The following is a 15,686-nucleotide window of genomic DNA, read 5'->3' as shown; positions in this document are numbered from 1 at the left end:
GTTTTTAAATTTTTTTTTTTTTTTTTTTTTTTTTAGCATTGGGTTGTCTGGACCAAGACATCCAGTGTTGCCTTCTGGTCACTGTTACGGTTTGCAAACAAAGAATATCTTATTTTGTAACTGTGGGAACGTTTCTTACAAGTGACAAAGTCCAATAAAAAAAAAATTGTGGACTGCTAAGCATTTGTTCTCCTGTGCTTTTGTGAGCAGTCGGCATCCCCCTCAAGCAGTCAGGGTCTAAGGCACGACTGTCTGAAAGATGCATGCAAAAGCTCTGCTTTAGCATGACCCTGTATTCAACGCGTCTGTCCAGTAAACACCTCTAACACTAATGCAGAATGTGTCCCAAATAAAAACGGGATGACGGATACCTGCTTGCAGCAGAGTTTGCTCAACACAGGGGTTAGAAACAAAGGCCACATGACTCCACGCGTGTTATGTGAAGTTGTGGCGTGTGCTTAAAGGCCACTGCACATTTTAACATTGCCTCTAGGTCACCATTCAAGTCGGGCCCCTCGCACACCACTTCAGAGAAAGAAGTCGATGTTTCCACAATGGCCTGCCTTTCACAGCCAACAAGAGGTGCCAAACAAGACTGTTTCGGTCTAGTGATCCCTCCACATAAGGGGAGGGCTGCCCATGATTGTGCCCTGCTGTTGTCTACCGTTCTTTGTGCCAACTTCCCATGTGTTTTGTTAGGCCTATCCCACAGGTCCAAGAGCAAGAAGAGGGAACTGCATCGCATCGCTGACAACGCAGCTGACTGATCTGATGCAAGAAGCCACCCGTGCGCTGAACCCAGTCTCCATACAAATACCTTTATTTCATTTACGATCTATAACCACTCAGAACAGGACCCACATGAGAGGCGCTGAACAATCCTGGATTGCTTGGTAGCTCCCCTCCTCTTCCTTCTTCCCTACCCCTCAAGCAACTCCAACATACCTAGGTTGACCTTCGGTACCATTTACCAGTTCTCCGGTCTCTGAAAGCTATCCAGTCATTCAGTTCACTAGCAAAAACCATGAGCTGGTCATAGTATATAGTTTCCCCCATGACTAATGTAGTGTCTGATGCCCTTCTCTTACCACAGGAAGGACAACCCAATTCCAGGCCTTTCTTGCGCACATCTGCGTTAGAAAGCTCCTTACAAAACATCCCAGCTGCTGAGTTCCAGCTGAGAGGCTGCGGCTGCGCGAGATGTCCAATATGAAAAACTGGTATGAAAGCCATGCAGTTAGCAGGCCTGAAGAAGCCACGGACTGGAGGAAGGGCTCTAGCTGAGGGTATATCAGAAACCAATTCAGCGTCTTCTGTGCACAGCCAGTCCCCTCATCAGAAAGTACCTTCCAACCAGACAGGCAAAAGAGGGACAAGTTATTCCCCTGCTTTCTTGCTCCATCCTTGGTCACCAGTCCTAGCAGTCCATCGGAGGCTTCATCACTGAATCGACTAGGAGCAGCATTCGGCCTCTGGTTAGTTCAAGATTTGTAACGATGTCAAATCATCTTTTGAATCCCAGGTTAAAATGGAGTCTTTGTGATGCTTCAGTCCGTTCAGAGCGAGAGATTTCAGCTTTACTCGCCTCTCAAGGCCATATATAATTATGGTTTGTTATGAGACAAACAAGCAGGTCTCCCTGGAAACTTAAGGAGATTTTTTTTTCTTCTTCAACTGGTAATACGTGAAACCAAATGACCCTGCTCGGTTACAGCCAGGGTAGATTAAGTCTGAGAATGGATGCCACTCTCTTGAGTGCTAAGGGGCCTCCATGCAGGGAGAGGGGCAGCAAGATCTCTAGCACTGAAAGTCTGTGCTTGCAACACACAGTCCATCATGTCCTGTTTTTAAACTAGACGCATTTTCTGCATGCTCTGACCACGTGATGAACAGAGAACAGCCTCATGCCTTGATGCTTTGCCACTCTTCAGTTTAGAAAACTGGTTCTGAAGCATCCCAGGGAAAAGAACCCTTGCAAGAAAGCTGCTATCAGAGAGGTCTCCAGACACGGGAAGGTGAAATGTCTGGCCTCAGTCCTTTCCAGCATGGGCAGCCGGGGTAGAAAATCCTTATCATATTTGATGGTGGGCAAGACAAAAGGATGGCATCTGCAAATCCAAGTCACATGGCACAGGTCATCACTAGCTCACACTAAAGCAACACGGGCACACCTAGCTAACCAAGTCCTGACGGTCTCCCTGGGCAGCAGTCTGTTAGCATGTGGGGTGAAGAGGGTCCATCACCTCGAGTGCCAGACAGTGGACACCAATCAGATGGGGTTAGGCAAACTCTGTGAAGTCATCCACGGAGGAAATCAGCCTCTTCCGCTGCCCAGTTTCATAGGTCGGTGGTGGGTCCTGCGGCACATGGGGAGGGGGCTTGGCAGGAGCAGAAGGATGCATCTGCAGAGGGAAGCCGGGTGCCTGGTACTGCGTTTCTTCGCGTAGCTAAAGACAGGTAAAAGGAACAAGTCAAAGAAGTCTTGACAAACTCCCCTTCCTCATTTCCATTCAGACTGGGCCTGCTAACAGATCCAGCTCACATTGTTGCCATTTCAATTTCAATACTCCCAGTCCGGCATGATCCTTGCCAGGTGCTGGTGCCCTCCAGTCCCATGGTAGCCAATGAAAACAGAGGGCTCTGCAGTGGCCTGGAAGTATGACCCCACTTGTCACTCTTCCTAGACTTTAGTCCTGTGTTTTGGAAGCGTACCCACCCAGCTTCACTCAAAAGATTCAGAGAGGAGTTCTCCCCCAATGCCTAACTGCAACTATCCATGTTACACGTGCAATATTTTATGGACAGAAAGGTATAAAGCTTGCATTACCCGGTGTCTCAGCCTCTTGATATGACGGAGCCTAGCAATCCATTTTGATGGGTAGGTGTCTGTAGGGTTGGATCTGCTATGGTGGACCTGGGAAGCCATCTGATTGAAAGAGAAATTTCAGAGCATGCAGTGACCATGGCAAGAAGATTCAGAGCTTGTTTATAGAGTGCAGTTTACCAGACCTCCAAATTCAACTTGATTTCTAAAGTTCAGATGCTAAAAATCTGATTCACTTGGTTATTCGAGAGAAATAACTATCCGATTAAATTCTTTCACCCAACTACATTAATCTCCTTGTGGGAGATGACAACTGATCCTAGGAAAGGCAATGCCCTTGGAGAAGCCGGGAAGTACTCACGTTGGCATGCAGGGCCATCTGGCGTGCTACGAACGGCAGGTTCTTATCCGAGATAATCTTAGCCACGCTTGTGTCCACGAGCCCTTCCATATCTACCGTTCAAGGGGAAAGATTTTCACCTCTTGTGAAAGAAAGGTTAAAAAGGCAGAACAGGACAGAACTGGCCGGTATCCTCTCTTCAGAGGTTGGGTTAAATTTAACCTCAGGAGGATTTTCAGAACTTAGAGAATCAGAGTTGTGGGGGGAAGTGGAGAACATTTCCCTCTCCCATCCACTCGTCTCCAAGAAGGTCCCCAGAAAGCATCACACCTTTTATTCTAACAGTGCCCACAGTATACTGGCTCCCAAAGCTGGCTGCTTCCCATACAAGCCTTTCCCAGAGATCCTACTCAGTCAACTACCCCCCAAAGCAGAGGCGGGGGCAGAACATTTCCCAGCAGCATTGCTTCAAAGCAAGAGGTTTTATTAGCAAAGTCCAGTGGTGAGAGGGGAGTGAGAGGTACAGCTGGAGAGCAGTCATGGTGGAGGAGCCGGGTGAGAGGGAGGAAGTTCCAGAAATCCTACATGCATCTTTTTAACTGGAATGACAACACCCTAGCCACTCCTCTGACGGACGCTCAGAAAAGCACTGGTGACCCCTCAGGTGCCTCTCCAGCTTTCTACAGCCATGTACTGCACTGCTGGGAGGAAACTGGAGGACAACAACCTGCCAGGATGGTGGCCCCTTGAAAGTGTCCCGAGGCCCTGAGACGGAGGCATCCTGCACACCCGCTGGCCACCCAGCCATTCCCCTAATGAGGAGATGCCCCAGTAGGGAAGCCACAGGTTTAAGGCTTTAGAGAATTCCTCTTAAGTTTTATTCACCTGAGACATTTAAGGCCATTCTCATGAGGTCAAGGAAGTTGCTGGGCCCAGGGGCATAAATACACTTTAAAACAGATGTCAAGACCTGCCCTACCTTTCCGACACTGGAGTGTCACTAGGTTACAATCATAGTCCAGCGGTGTGATGATAACATGCACAAAGTTGAACTGGCCCTAGCAAGGAAACAGTAAAAAGATCTTCAAAACAGAAGCAGAGATCAGACCACAGGCTTATTTTTATTGGCAGCCAATACTGACTGCACCGGGGTCAACTCACGGGTGTGCCTAAATACCCCCAGGTATTCAGTGATCCCCAATCACAGTCTACGCAAGATTCACTTAGAAAAGACTCAAGGACTTACAAACAGTGTGACAGCTGTTTCTAAGCAGACCCCGGGTTTCCTACCTTGATGGTTCCCAGTTTAAAGTCTTCCCCCGAGTCGTTGTAAATGATGGAAACAAAATCATTCCCAAGGTGCCTCTTCTTGTCGCAGCGATATTTATCCAAATCCTTCGTGGGCATCAAAGTAGCGATGTGAAAAATGGCTGAAAACCAAGCAAACAATGGGTCGGAACAGAAAACAGATGCAACGAAGAGCTTTACTGGAGATACTCCATGTAGACACTGAGACGGGAGGGATCTCCACGGGCTCTGTGGTAGTAATACTCAGTGTACTTGTCTAAACATCAAAAGTGACATCAGGGCTGTCACAATGAAGAAATCTGCTTGCTCCCTGAATACGTTTGTTCAGGTTTTTAACAGCCAGATCTTCCTGACTCCCATTCTACCTGCTTTATCATGCCCAGGGGACATGTCTAAGTGATGCTTCAGCCAATTCTCAGATAAGCAAACTGAAGGAAACTCTGCAGTAGTCGGTCTACTCCAGGTGTTTCCGAGGGCCAAAATAGCCCTCTATGATCCTGGTATCAGGGAAGTGGGCTCACTAGTTCATGAGCAATCTGACTCATCCCAATATACATCAGGGATGAATGTTAAGAGTTCTAATAAAGACGGGGTAAAACTGGCAACAGGACAAGGGGTAAGTGATGGGAAAATGTTTTGGGGCAGTCTGAGTGGCCACAACAGCACTAGGAAAGGGAATTGGCTTTTGCAGGGAAAAGTTAAACACCTTAAACATATTGTCTTTCACTGTAGGGGGTGCATGGTGCTGTGGCACACTTGGTCACAAGAACAATACACCATATTGTTGTCTGAATATACATCTAGAAAGGCTTTGATGTGCTCAGAATTCTTCAAGCTCATCACTATAAAACAACATTTGGTTTGGGGGAATACAACAGCCCATGAAAATAGAACAGGCTTGACAGAAAGAGAGATAAAACCAGGTCTAATTTCCAACAGTGCAGTTTATTTCTAGAGCATGTAGCAGGATATTTTTGCTCAAACACACTTCAGTCCTTCCTGCATACTGGTATAAAAGGCTGATGGGTAGAACAACTTGCAAACGAAACCCAGAGAAAACCTTCTTTACCAGTTCCTAAAAGAAGGGATGTGATCTAAGCAGGAGAGCAGCTCTGCTAACTTCTCATGTGTTAAAGCATTCTTTCTGCACCTAGAAACACATAACCCTCAAGAAGCCTTACCTTGCATAATGTCATCATGCCAGCAGTAAGTGAACTGCCCATCCTCCCCGCACACATCCAGACCACCAAGGTAAATTTTATCAGGCTGGCAGTCTTTGAGCTCAATGAGCTTCCCTAAGCCCGTCAGGAACTCCGTGTATCTGTAGGAGCCATGCTCATTCGACAGAATGGCAATTTCATTGTTGGTCTAGGAAAGAACGGGAAGTCTCATGAGGATGCTAGATCACTCCTTCACCCTCTTGATGCTTAAGTGATTCACTTGGCCTAGGAGTGCTTTGAACATGTCCCAAAAGTGGCAAACAGAGCATAAGCAGAGACTCTACCAGGGGAGAACAAGAGCTACTTAAGACTCCAAAACATTAACAGGTTTTGGGCTGGGGAAGCCTGGCAGATTCTAGAGCTGCAGGAAAGAAGTATCTCTGCTGTTAAGCATCACCCAAAAAGAGAATATTCTCTCTTTGCTACTAAAGAGCAAAGACCCACAAACGAAGTGAAATGGAAGCAGAAGTCCCGCACCGGCATTAAAGGAAACCTCATAGTTCATGGCACTTTGCCACAGCCTGTGCACTGCTGCATAATCTGAGAAAGCATAAAACAAACTGGAGCCACTTTAAGACAGGCAGAAACCCCCAAGTTCCAGTGATGTTTCTGGATTCTCATTAAACTGGTGCTAACTGGGTTATGCATTTGCACATATGAAGACTTGCCTGTCCTTCTCCAACATACAGCACTGCGATCTTGTGGGTATCATAAGAAGGGATTTGATCTAGGAGCTGCACTGATCTTTCAAATGTCTAGAAAGAAGAAAGGATAACTTGTAATTTCTTTGACTGTCACTGATACACAAACCCGCTATACACCTCAATATTATCAACTAAGCAAGAGATTACTGAGGAATAAGTGTCCTGGAGATCCGGAAACACTCCCCAGGCCATTTTCTCCTTGAAGGAAGGATATCACAGTCCAAAGCTGTAGTTGCCATTGGACCCATTGCTGCTACCCCCACAACATTTACTGACCTGCAGAATTCATTACCATTGAGTTTTCTCTTAACCAGGGATAATGCCCGTTGGCCTCTGCCAGTCATCCCCTAAAATGACAATTTTTTTAGCGATCTTCTCCAATATATTTTGCCCAATTTCATCCTCTGCTTCTCACACCAATGCAACAATTTGTCTATTTGCCAAGAAGCTAAAGAATGTGGGTAACAAGCCACAGCTTTGGAGACTAAACATAGTACTTGGTCCCTACTGGCTCCAGGAGTGGAAAAAGCAGGATCTCATCTCTTTGGCAGTTCATTAGTGATGTAAGGGTGTCAACTGGTGATGTTTCAAGTGTTAACATTAAGAACACACACCATAATAAGAAAATCTTACCCACCTCATTTGGCAACAGAAGGGGCTTGTTGGACTCATCTCCAAAGAACGGGGAGTGATACAACTGCAAAAACACAAAGCTGGAAAAGAGAAATGAAATCCAGTTACCTTAAAAATAAAGCCCATGTCAATCGGGGGGCACACAACCGCATTTTCAGAGGGGGTGGAAACAAAGAGCCAGCCAAGCACAACTGTGCAGCAAGGTCACTGTCAGTATTCGACCCAGCTACAGTTTCTGCCGAGCCACAGGCCGTAAGAGGGTCCTTTTGCTCAGTGGTGACAGATGACAGACTACCAGTCCTTGCAGCAGATAGACGGACAGGAATCCATTGCTGCAGTATGGTTGTGCATTCACTTCCAAACTAGACGAGGAATGAGGCCTCTTACCCCAGGCTCTGCTGAATATTTCACAAATTAAACATGGCCCCACCCAAGTATTTTCTGAATTAATTCTTTGGGTTGCTACCAAGCCTTCAGGCTCAAAAATGCAACAAGTCTAAGCTTGCTTTTCACTAGTTGTGCTGTGTAACGTTGCATGTTTCAGTCCCCTTGGACAACAGGACTGGGTGGCAGTCAGTTCCCTTTCCTACATCCCCACTATTGGAAATATACTTACATGGTGGATTTCAAACCAGAGGAATGCGTTTTCTTTGGTCCACAGTTCAGGTGGTAGGTATTAAAACATGGATTGCATTACAAAAATCAAGTCACACCTACCTGTTCAGCTTTGGTCTTGTGAAACCTCCAATACCTCTATGTTGGATTTAAACAAGTCTAACTCTGCTTCCAATAATCACAGTCCTGTGACATTACTTAAAAAGAAAGAAGTTAAAAAGAGGCTCCTTGTTTTCTAGCTGTAGACATATCTACCCACCCACCTTGGGTTTATTCCAGGTACTTTCTCTGCATTGGAGGCAGCTGTTCTGCTCTTGAAGGCATCTCTCTCGATCCTTTTTCCCCTCCTGGAGGGGGCTGAATCAGAGATGGTGTACCCTCTCGGGCGGTGGCCACCGGGCGAGCGAGGAGAAGAGGAAGACATGCTGCCTGCGCTGGTCATTTTAGCATCCTCTCCCTGGCACAACCAGCTTCCAAGTCCTTCTCCTTCCAAGTTCTCAGACTGAGATTTTGACTTCACTTCTGTGCTCAGCTTTCCAATTCCTTCTCTGCCATTCACGTCTCTGAGGACTTCCTGCAGTGTCTGAAGTTCGGGGGAAGAACTGGATTTGCTGAGCGGCTGCGAAGGCTGGAAGGAAAGCTCCAGAGCCCTGCCATCTTCTGAATGGATGACCCTTCCAATGGGAATCCCAACAGGAACCAAGTCATCGGATCTCAGGGATTTCTCTTCCTGACTAGACGTCGAGGAGGACTTAAAGGAAAAGCCACAAAAGAAAGCGGGGGTCTGAGGAGCAACTCAACCATGAAAAGTCACGAGAAGCCATGCATGAGACACTGCACTAGACGGGGAGCTAGTCACCACCCAAACCCGCTAACACTCAAACACAGGCAGATAGGAGAACGTTTGCATTTACCACTACCGATGTTCATGCAAGCAGTGAGCAGGACATCTTATGGACCCTCTATCCACACAACCCATGTAAACACTTCCATTGTCAGCTGGACACCAAGAGCGCAACTGGTGGCTCTTTACAAAAGACGTGTACAGCTCGGCAGGTCCTTCTCCACTCGGGGATGTTCTTACCCTGCTGTACGGTTCTTTGGGTTTACCAAACTTCTCCTCGCTCAGGGACGGCTCCGAGGACGTGGCCTCAAAGTCTTCAATCTCCTGAGACTCTGTTGGGGAATCGGCCTCTTTTAACTCCATCTCCAACGGGCTCCCCTCTTCCAAAACCATGGCTGATTCTATCGAGACACAAACAGAGTAACTGAGGCATGTAGAGAGGAGTGGTATAGTGGGACCCCATCCTTTCCTCAGAAGTACCAGCCTTTTCCCTCCTAGGATCGTAACTGAAGGCCATATTGGAAGCGTGGGATCTCCCTGACCACAGAGTGCAGACTTTAACGTCCCAGGTTCCTCATTACAGGTTTTTCTTTTGCATAGACTAATCTGTTGACTTACCCTCGTGCCAAAGGGCTGGGCTACTTCGGTCAGAGCAGGGGGAGTGGTGTCAGATTGTTAACAATGAACAACTACTGGATAAATAATGGAGAAAATGGGTCCTTAGGCATCTTACCACTCAGCTGTCAGGACAGAGAGTAATTAGAGAGATGCAAGGAAGTGCAAAGTTAGCTTTGAAGTAAATAGGCAATGAAAACAAATTCTATGCAAGTAGCAAAAGAATAAGCCTTGTATATGGCAAATGTCCCTGTACGTTATGTTGGCTTAAGAGGAGATTAAAATGACTAGAGGCTATTCCCTTGCATTTTTGGCATCTTTCCTAATATTCCTCAGGAGAAGTTAACCAGTATAGCCCAAGTCACACCTAATCCAAATTCTGCAGCAACACTAGGACAATCTGCATGTGGCATCTGATCAGACAAATTGTTAATGAGATCAGGCTGACACGAAACCACTTGGAGACCCTGTGCATGACAGAGAGAGGTTACTGGAACGGGTAACCAAGTGTCTACAATACTCAGCTACCGTGAACACAGGAGTGAGTATGACTGAAGACTTCTGTTGGCCTTTTTTTTTTGTCCTGAGGAAAAGGCTGAAGTACAGGAGGCTTCCCGTTATGTACACATAGAATTGGAAGACCAATCTGAAAGGCTAAGATTTGTTTTCCAAAGTGAAATTTAAAGAAATAAAATTAGCACACACACAAAATAATAATAATAATTAAAAAAAAAAAAAAAAAATCAGCAAAAAATCACTAAAGCAGCCTTCCCTGGATTGATTTCAGCTCACGGGGCCGAAAGTTATTTCAAAGAAGCAATTAAGAGTTAGCACTGCGCACACATACCTTCTAAAAACGTGCTGATCTGGTTAGCTGTCCAAGCCAGAACACACCTGCACATACTCAGTGCTTTCAACATCCCTACTTCTAACATTACTGCCAATTTTACTGGCAGTTTTAAATAATTTGAGCGCTCACTAATTACACCGTAGGTGGAAGCGGAGTAATCCGAGTACAGAAGAGAAGTGCAGAAGAGTCTTGTATGGCAGCATCTGCGTGTCATTTTAATAGCATCGTGCCAACACAGCAATTGAGAACAGCCTACTGCTCAACACCAGATTTTTCAAATGAAGGAAGGGAAGTGGAAGGGAAGTTCATTCACTCAATTAAATCATAAAGGCACTGCACTTTAGCAATGCAATGCAAATGCTGTGCTTATGGGTGTGCATTTTATTTGCATTTAATTTGTTTAGAAAATAGATGTTACCATAGCAGGTGGGAAAAGATATGACACTGCTATTGAGCCTACAGAAAGCTACCATTTATCATGCTTCTCTTTGAAAGTTTCTATTTTTATTTTCACAACTTGCACCCAGCAACTACGCTGTAGTATCAAGACAGCCATACACTTCAGATTAGCTTCTTAGGGCGAGCACTCGCTGGCTCTCAGTAGGCTGAGCAATGCTGGCTTGCTTTTACATTTAGTTGCAAAAGCAGCATTCCAGGTGACACTCACAGAAGTGGGAGCTTTCTACACTAACAGGACATCATCCCATTTGCAAGACTGAGCTGATAGGTCAGGAAATTCAGATCTTTTTGTGTGCCATTCTGTAGTCTAAGCCCCATAAGTCATGACCCATCCAAAAAGTTGCATTCAAGTTACTTGCAAATGTCGTATCTGGCTTGGACTTCTTCATGCTAGTCAAGATCCCATTCGTTGAGTATAATGAGACCAGGTACAAACAGGAAACATGGAAGGGGTGATGAGGTATGAGGGACACGGTTGCTATGAATCAGAGGTGTTCTTCTATGGCAATAACTTTGTTTTCCTTAAAGAGATATAAATATACCTGCCCAGGATATGCTCCTGTGCAACTTGCCTTGACAACTGGACTGGTACATGGAAGAGAAAGAGGCCACTGCAAAGGGAAATCAAGTGAGCCACTACATCAGAAGGAAGGAGAGACTACATATGAAACAAATTAAAAAGCACAGAGATAACTGTAACCAAGAGCCTATTTAAAAATAATTAAATAAAATGAAAAGGAAAGAACAAGCTGGGATAGTATCACTAAGTGTAAAAAGGGAAGCTTTTAGGGTACAGGAACTAGTCAACACATACAGGGAGGCATAAATACATTCAAACAATGCAGACTCAACTTGCTGTCTTGGAAGAAAGGAGACTGTCCTTTTTAAAACAAAAAAATTCTGAAAGAAGGATCATCTCTAGCAGTGCAAACCAGAAATGGGTCCACTCTCTCCCTACCCTACACACAGCAGAGGGTCATTTTTTAAGCATTTAAAAGCATTTGAAACATAGCAGAATAATTAAGAATGTGCATGATTTAGCCTCCAAAAAGATAGGAATACCGTGCATGCCGGCATCATCATCTCAGCTTCTCGCACTGATTCTGACAAACTGAGTTGTCAGCTTAATGTGGACATAGCTGAAATAATTTGCTATAGATGCAAAACCCCAGGAGAGCTACGATTCAGACTTAGCAGCTTTTTTAACGTTTCTAAAGAGATCAGGTCAGAGTCTAGGGAAATGCAAGAACCTGTGCCAACTCTAGAGCCACAAACAAGCCACTGAAGCAAATAAAGGATGTTCAAAACAGTTCTCTGCTGAATTCTGCATTTTGCCCTTCAGCTTAACTGCCTGAATTTGTGTACTCAGTGACTTGGAAAGGATAATATTAGACGCTGTCTGAAAGGTCTCAGTGTAGAGGGAGGCTTTTTTTAATGGAGCGAATCTGAAAGTGAGCATTTTTAACTGGGTTTCCAGGCAGTCTACACTTCAATTAATATAAGCGTAGGGTTTCGCCACCGCTATCATCAGTTCTGCTTCACAGGTGTTCAAGTTGAGAGTCCTACACTGCTTCTGGCAGTGTGTTGACTGGATCTGCTCTGAGCTGGGCACACCCACAAGATGTAAGATGTCACCAGCCTTTCCGATTTAGGGCTCGATGTCTTCCGGGCATAGAAAAGTTCTAATTAACCTTGTTTAAAAGCCCATAACCAGAAGCTTAAGTTTGTAAAACCCAGGACTGAAGATCTAGCAGCAGTGAACATACCCACAAGCACAAAGAAGTGAGCTCTGCAGCAACCTCAAACCACTGATAGACAGAAACATGGATGGGTCGGGGCCATTTCACATGGGATGTGTTTAGCATCAGGTCACTCAAACAGCTTCATTTGAGATGCCAAGGGTGGGGAAGGAAAGAAGCCATCTTTTCCATGGTTCTTTAGATGTGATGAGTGAAAATGCTCTCCCTGGCTCTAACATGATGCGAAGAACTGCCTTTGTCCCTTCACCCCCTGCCCTTGTTGCTTTATACCTTATGCTGCTGCATTTGGAGCCTGGGCAGTAGTAGCTCATGACTGACACCTTAGTGTCACCTCACAACAGGATACAAGCTACTGGGGACACATTGGGACTAGCCACCTCTCACCTGTATTGGAGCGCTGCAGAAGGGATGGTTTGGCTGTGCCGGTGGCCAAGCTGGAGGAGGGGACTGAGAGGGACTTGTAGAGAGCAGTCTCCCGGTGCTCCTTGAAGCGCTCAGCAGCCATGAGAGCGTTGGACAGCTCTTGCAGTGGCATGTTGTTAATGTCTGACGAGAAGGGGCTGAGGGGGTTTTCCAGGCTCATGAGCCAGCTTGTGTTACCTGGAGGGGGTGGAAGAGGGAGATTCTCGCTCCAGGAAACTCTGCTGACTGGACACTGCCCTGGGATGGAGGCTGTGCAGTTGAAGGGTCCCCTCCTGACCAGCTGGCTCGACTAATTTCACATTTTAAACAAGAGCCAGTCCCCAGCACCCTATACTCCTTCCCCTTGTATCTTCAAGCTCTTCAGCACTGATGCCTACAGCTCAGCAAAGCAGACTCCCAGAAGGTTTCCGAGTGCTGAGCGGGAGGACACAAGGTCACTTTAAATCACTGCCTCTTGAAGCAGCTTCCAGCTGAAGCATGCAAGTCCTGCTTCAGCACACACTTTAGAAAGTGCATGTGTTCAGGAGCTTAACTTCTGTGCCCATTAATGGCCTGACTATCCTGCCCCAAACAGCAACCACTTGCAGCGTTCATGCTCCAGCTACAAGCCTTGTTTGCCCTCTAAATTGAGGGGCTGGAAATAAATCTGTAGCAAAGCACCCAGCATAGGTTTGAGCTAGGAGCACCACACTGAAGCGATGGCTGAGTGCCCACGTGGCGTCCCAGGCTGTCAGCGCAGTGGCATTTCTTTTCCATTAATAAGGACTCGTTTCACTCTTCCCACCCAGAGCCCTTATGACTTGGTAACATTAAAAAGTGTGATTCCTGGGACTCAGGTGACAAATTAAAAACTTGGGAGCAGAGACAGCCAGGAAGAGATCCTTTCACACTTTCCCACCTGGGTATTCTTACACAGACCCCAATTCCTTGGCACGTCACACACAGAAGGCCCCTGGATTAGATACCTGTGGGTCTCCGCACGAGGATTTCTGCCCAGCCCTGAGTCAGCAGCGGGACGTACGCAGCCAGGCTCGCCTTCTCTTTCTGCAGAGGAGTTTCGGCAGCAGGAGCAGCCTTCTCTGTTCGAGCGGCAGAAGCAGGAGGGTTCTGTAAGCTCTGGGGCACAGAACTGCTGGGGAAATGGGAGCCTGATGTCTCCAGGGCACCGACACGCAAGGCATGGCCACCTGGCGGAAGGAAAGATGGGGGAAGGTGAAGAAAGGGAGTCCCTGGAGCCTAGTTCAGAGGCATGAGGCTGGATTTGGCACTAAATTCAGGTAACAAAGAGTTTTCTGTACTGCTGCAGCAACTTTGCTCCACCTGCCTCAAACTCTAGTGAGCCACATCTGCCAAATGTTTCTTTTGAGCCAGGGGCTGGTTAATACAGGTGGCTCCTACCACAGGTTCTCACCCTACAAACAACTGCCGAAGCTATTTGGAGGGAGTGGCTAGCAAGGAGAGCCTAGTAGTTGTGGATACCAGCAAGAGCTGCTGCAGCTCCACTGATTTCAGTAGGAGTTGAAACACCCCACTCTCTTTAAGGACCCTGGCCTTACCTAAGATCACACCACTCCAACTCTTTCCATTGCTTGGTATTTAGGCTTCAGCTCCAGCATACAGGCCAGGCATGCCCTGTAGCAACTAGGGCTTCAGAGAGAGAAAAATGGCAGGAAAGCTTACCGGACATGGACCGGACTCTGTTGCGAGAGCCTCTGCACACCTGCTGGCCAGCCTGAGACTCCAGCTTTGCTGGGGCTTCTTTCGTTTGTCTCACTTGCAGAACAGGGTCTGAGCTAAAGGGGGAGAAAACGAGAGGCCGGTACTGAAGAGGGAACACTTCAGACCAGAAGGATACGAGCAGGCATGCGCTAGTAAAGGAAATGAGTAGCTTCAATGCCGTTTCTACACAATGGTATCACACAGGTCTGTACAAACAGGAGCAAAGCTTGCTTACCTTGACTCTGGACTGCTCTGAAGCTCTCCAGAGTCCAGGCCCAGAAGAGACCGTGTCCCTGTTCCAACACTCGTTGTGATAGTCACAAGCTTGTTCCCGACCAGCCAGGTCTTCGTCCTTCCTCCAGCCAGCAGGAACTCCCCCACAGGAGACCTAAAAGTACAGTCGAAGGTGAGTCCCATATGACCCTGAGCTTTGGGAGTTGTTCAGGGAAGGAAAAAAAACAAAATCGGTTGGAATCATGGAAGAAAAAACCTGTTCCTTCCATGATGCTGCTGGTGATGCTTTGTTTCCATAAACAGCCCTACCACCAAAGCAGTAAAGTAGCAGAACGAAGGATGCACAGGCTCTACCACCAACTACTTCAAGGGCTTCTAGGCAGGATGGAAACTCACTCCTGGCCTCAGTGCAGTTGAGTATTGTGCAAGTAAGCTTTTAATCCCTGCCACACTCCTCCTTCTGTGAGGCAGAGGTAACTGAGAAACTCAAGAGTATGTGACTTGCCTGGGTGCTGATTTCTGCATGAAAAGCTCAAGCCTGTATGAAAAGATCCAAGTGTTTCCCCGTCACCAAACTTCATGCTCAATCAATGCATATCTTAGCCAGAAAGGACAGCTTAAGAACATGGGCAATTGCTGTGCTCACAAGAGCCAGAGATTTTCTGTAGACTTGGTGAAATCTCTAAACTCAAGAGCATCCAAACACCACAAGCAACTGACTCTCACCTCTTGGGCACCGCGGTGAAGTTTGAAAAGACATATCGGGCCATCATATCCAGACAGGTCTCGGTGAGCTCCAGGTGGAGATTTTTTAAGTTGTCATCTGCCTGAGCCATTGAATTTTCATCTGCAGAGCCCAGGCTCGAACTAGTGATGGACATCTGGATCCGGCTGATGGAAGGACATTTGAAGATTGTCAAGAAATGCTGCAGAAGGGGCGTTGTGCTACCTGTCACCCCAATCAACGGCAAGCTGCAGAAGAAGCTGCGATACATGCATGCCCCTGAATAGAGTTGCTCCCCAATACGAATCAAAACCAAAGGGTGTTAAAATAATTTTTAGGTCACCTCAATATTGGGCAGTCACTGCATGGAGCAGCTGTCACCCCAGAATTTACTGTTTCTCCTTGAGAGACAAG

General features: G+C 46.6%; 1 protein-coding gene across 6 annotated transcripts in view; it reads right to left on the bottom strand.

Annotated features, from left to right (window-relative positions):
• Nucleotides 1-9: 9 nt before the first annotated feature.
• Nucleotides 10-15,686, bottom strand: part of TSC2 (tuberous sclerosis 2) — a 37,459-nt gene continuing 21,782 nt past the window's right edge. For 3 of the 6 annotated variants that reach the window (XM_019512738.1, XM_019512739.1, XM_019512742.1), the window contains 16 exons: nt 15,275-15,439; nt 14,550-14,702; nt 14,276-14,388; nt 13,561-13,782; nt 12,557-12,772; nt 10,955-11,023; nt 8,729-8,889; nt 7,908-8,395; nt 7,034-7,109; nt 6,361-6,447; nt 5,654-5,840; nt 4,455-4,594; nt 4,144-4,222; nt 3,186-3,277; nt 2,828-2,926; nt 10-2,447 (listed from right to left, as the gene is read on the bottom strand). In XM_019512738.1, the coding sequence (XP_019368283.1) occupies nt 2,280-2,447; nt 2,828-2,926; nt 3,186-3,277; nt 4,144-4,222; nt 4,455-4,594; nt 5,654-5,840; nt 6,361-6,447; nt 7,034-7,109; nt 7,908-8,395; nt 8,729-8,889; nt 10,955-11,023; nt 12,557-12,772; nt 13,561-13,782; nt 14,276-14,388; nt 14,550-14,702; nt 15,275-15,439 (2,515 nt within the window). In that variant the 3' untranslated portion in view covers nt 10-2,279. The remainder of the gene's footprint in view (nt 2,448-2,827; nt 2,927-3,185; nt 3,278-4,143; nt 4,223-4,454; nt 4,595-5,653; nt 5,841-6,360; nt 6,448-7,033; nt 7,110-7,907; nt 8,396-8,728; nt 8,890-10,954; nt 11,024-12,556; nt 12,773-13,560; nt 13,783-14,275; nt 14,389-14,549; nt 14,703-15,274; nt 15,440-15,686) is intronic. The other 3 variants (XM_019512740.1, XM_019512741.1, XM_019512743.1) reach the window with 1 other exon arrangement.

Source organism: Gavialis gangeticus, unplaced genomic scaffold (genome assembly GCF_001723915.1).
Source record: "Gavialis gangeticus isolate Ggan-Ray unplaced genomic scaffold, GavGan_comp1, whole genome shotgun sequence".
Lineage (NCBI taxonomy): Eukaryota > Metazoa > Chordata > Crocodylia > Gavialidae > Gavialis > Gavialis gangeticus.
Note: the sequence above shows the minus strand (reverse complement) of the source record. Positions and strands in the feature narration are given on the sequence as shown.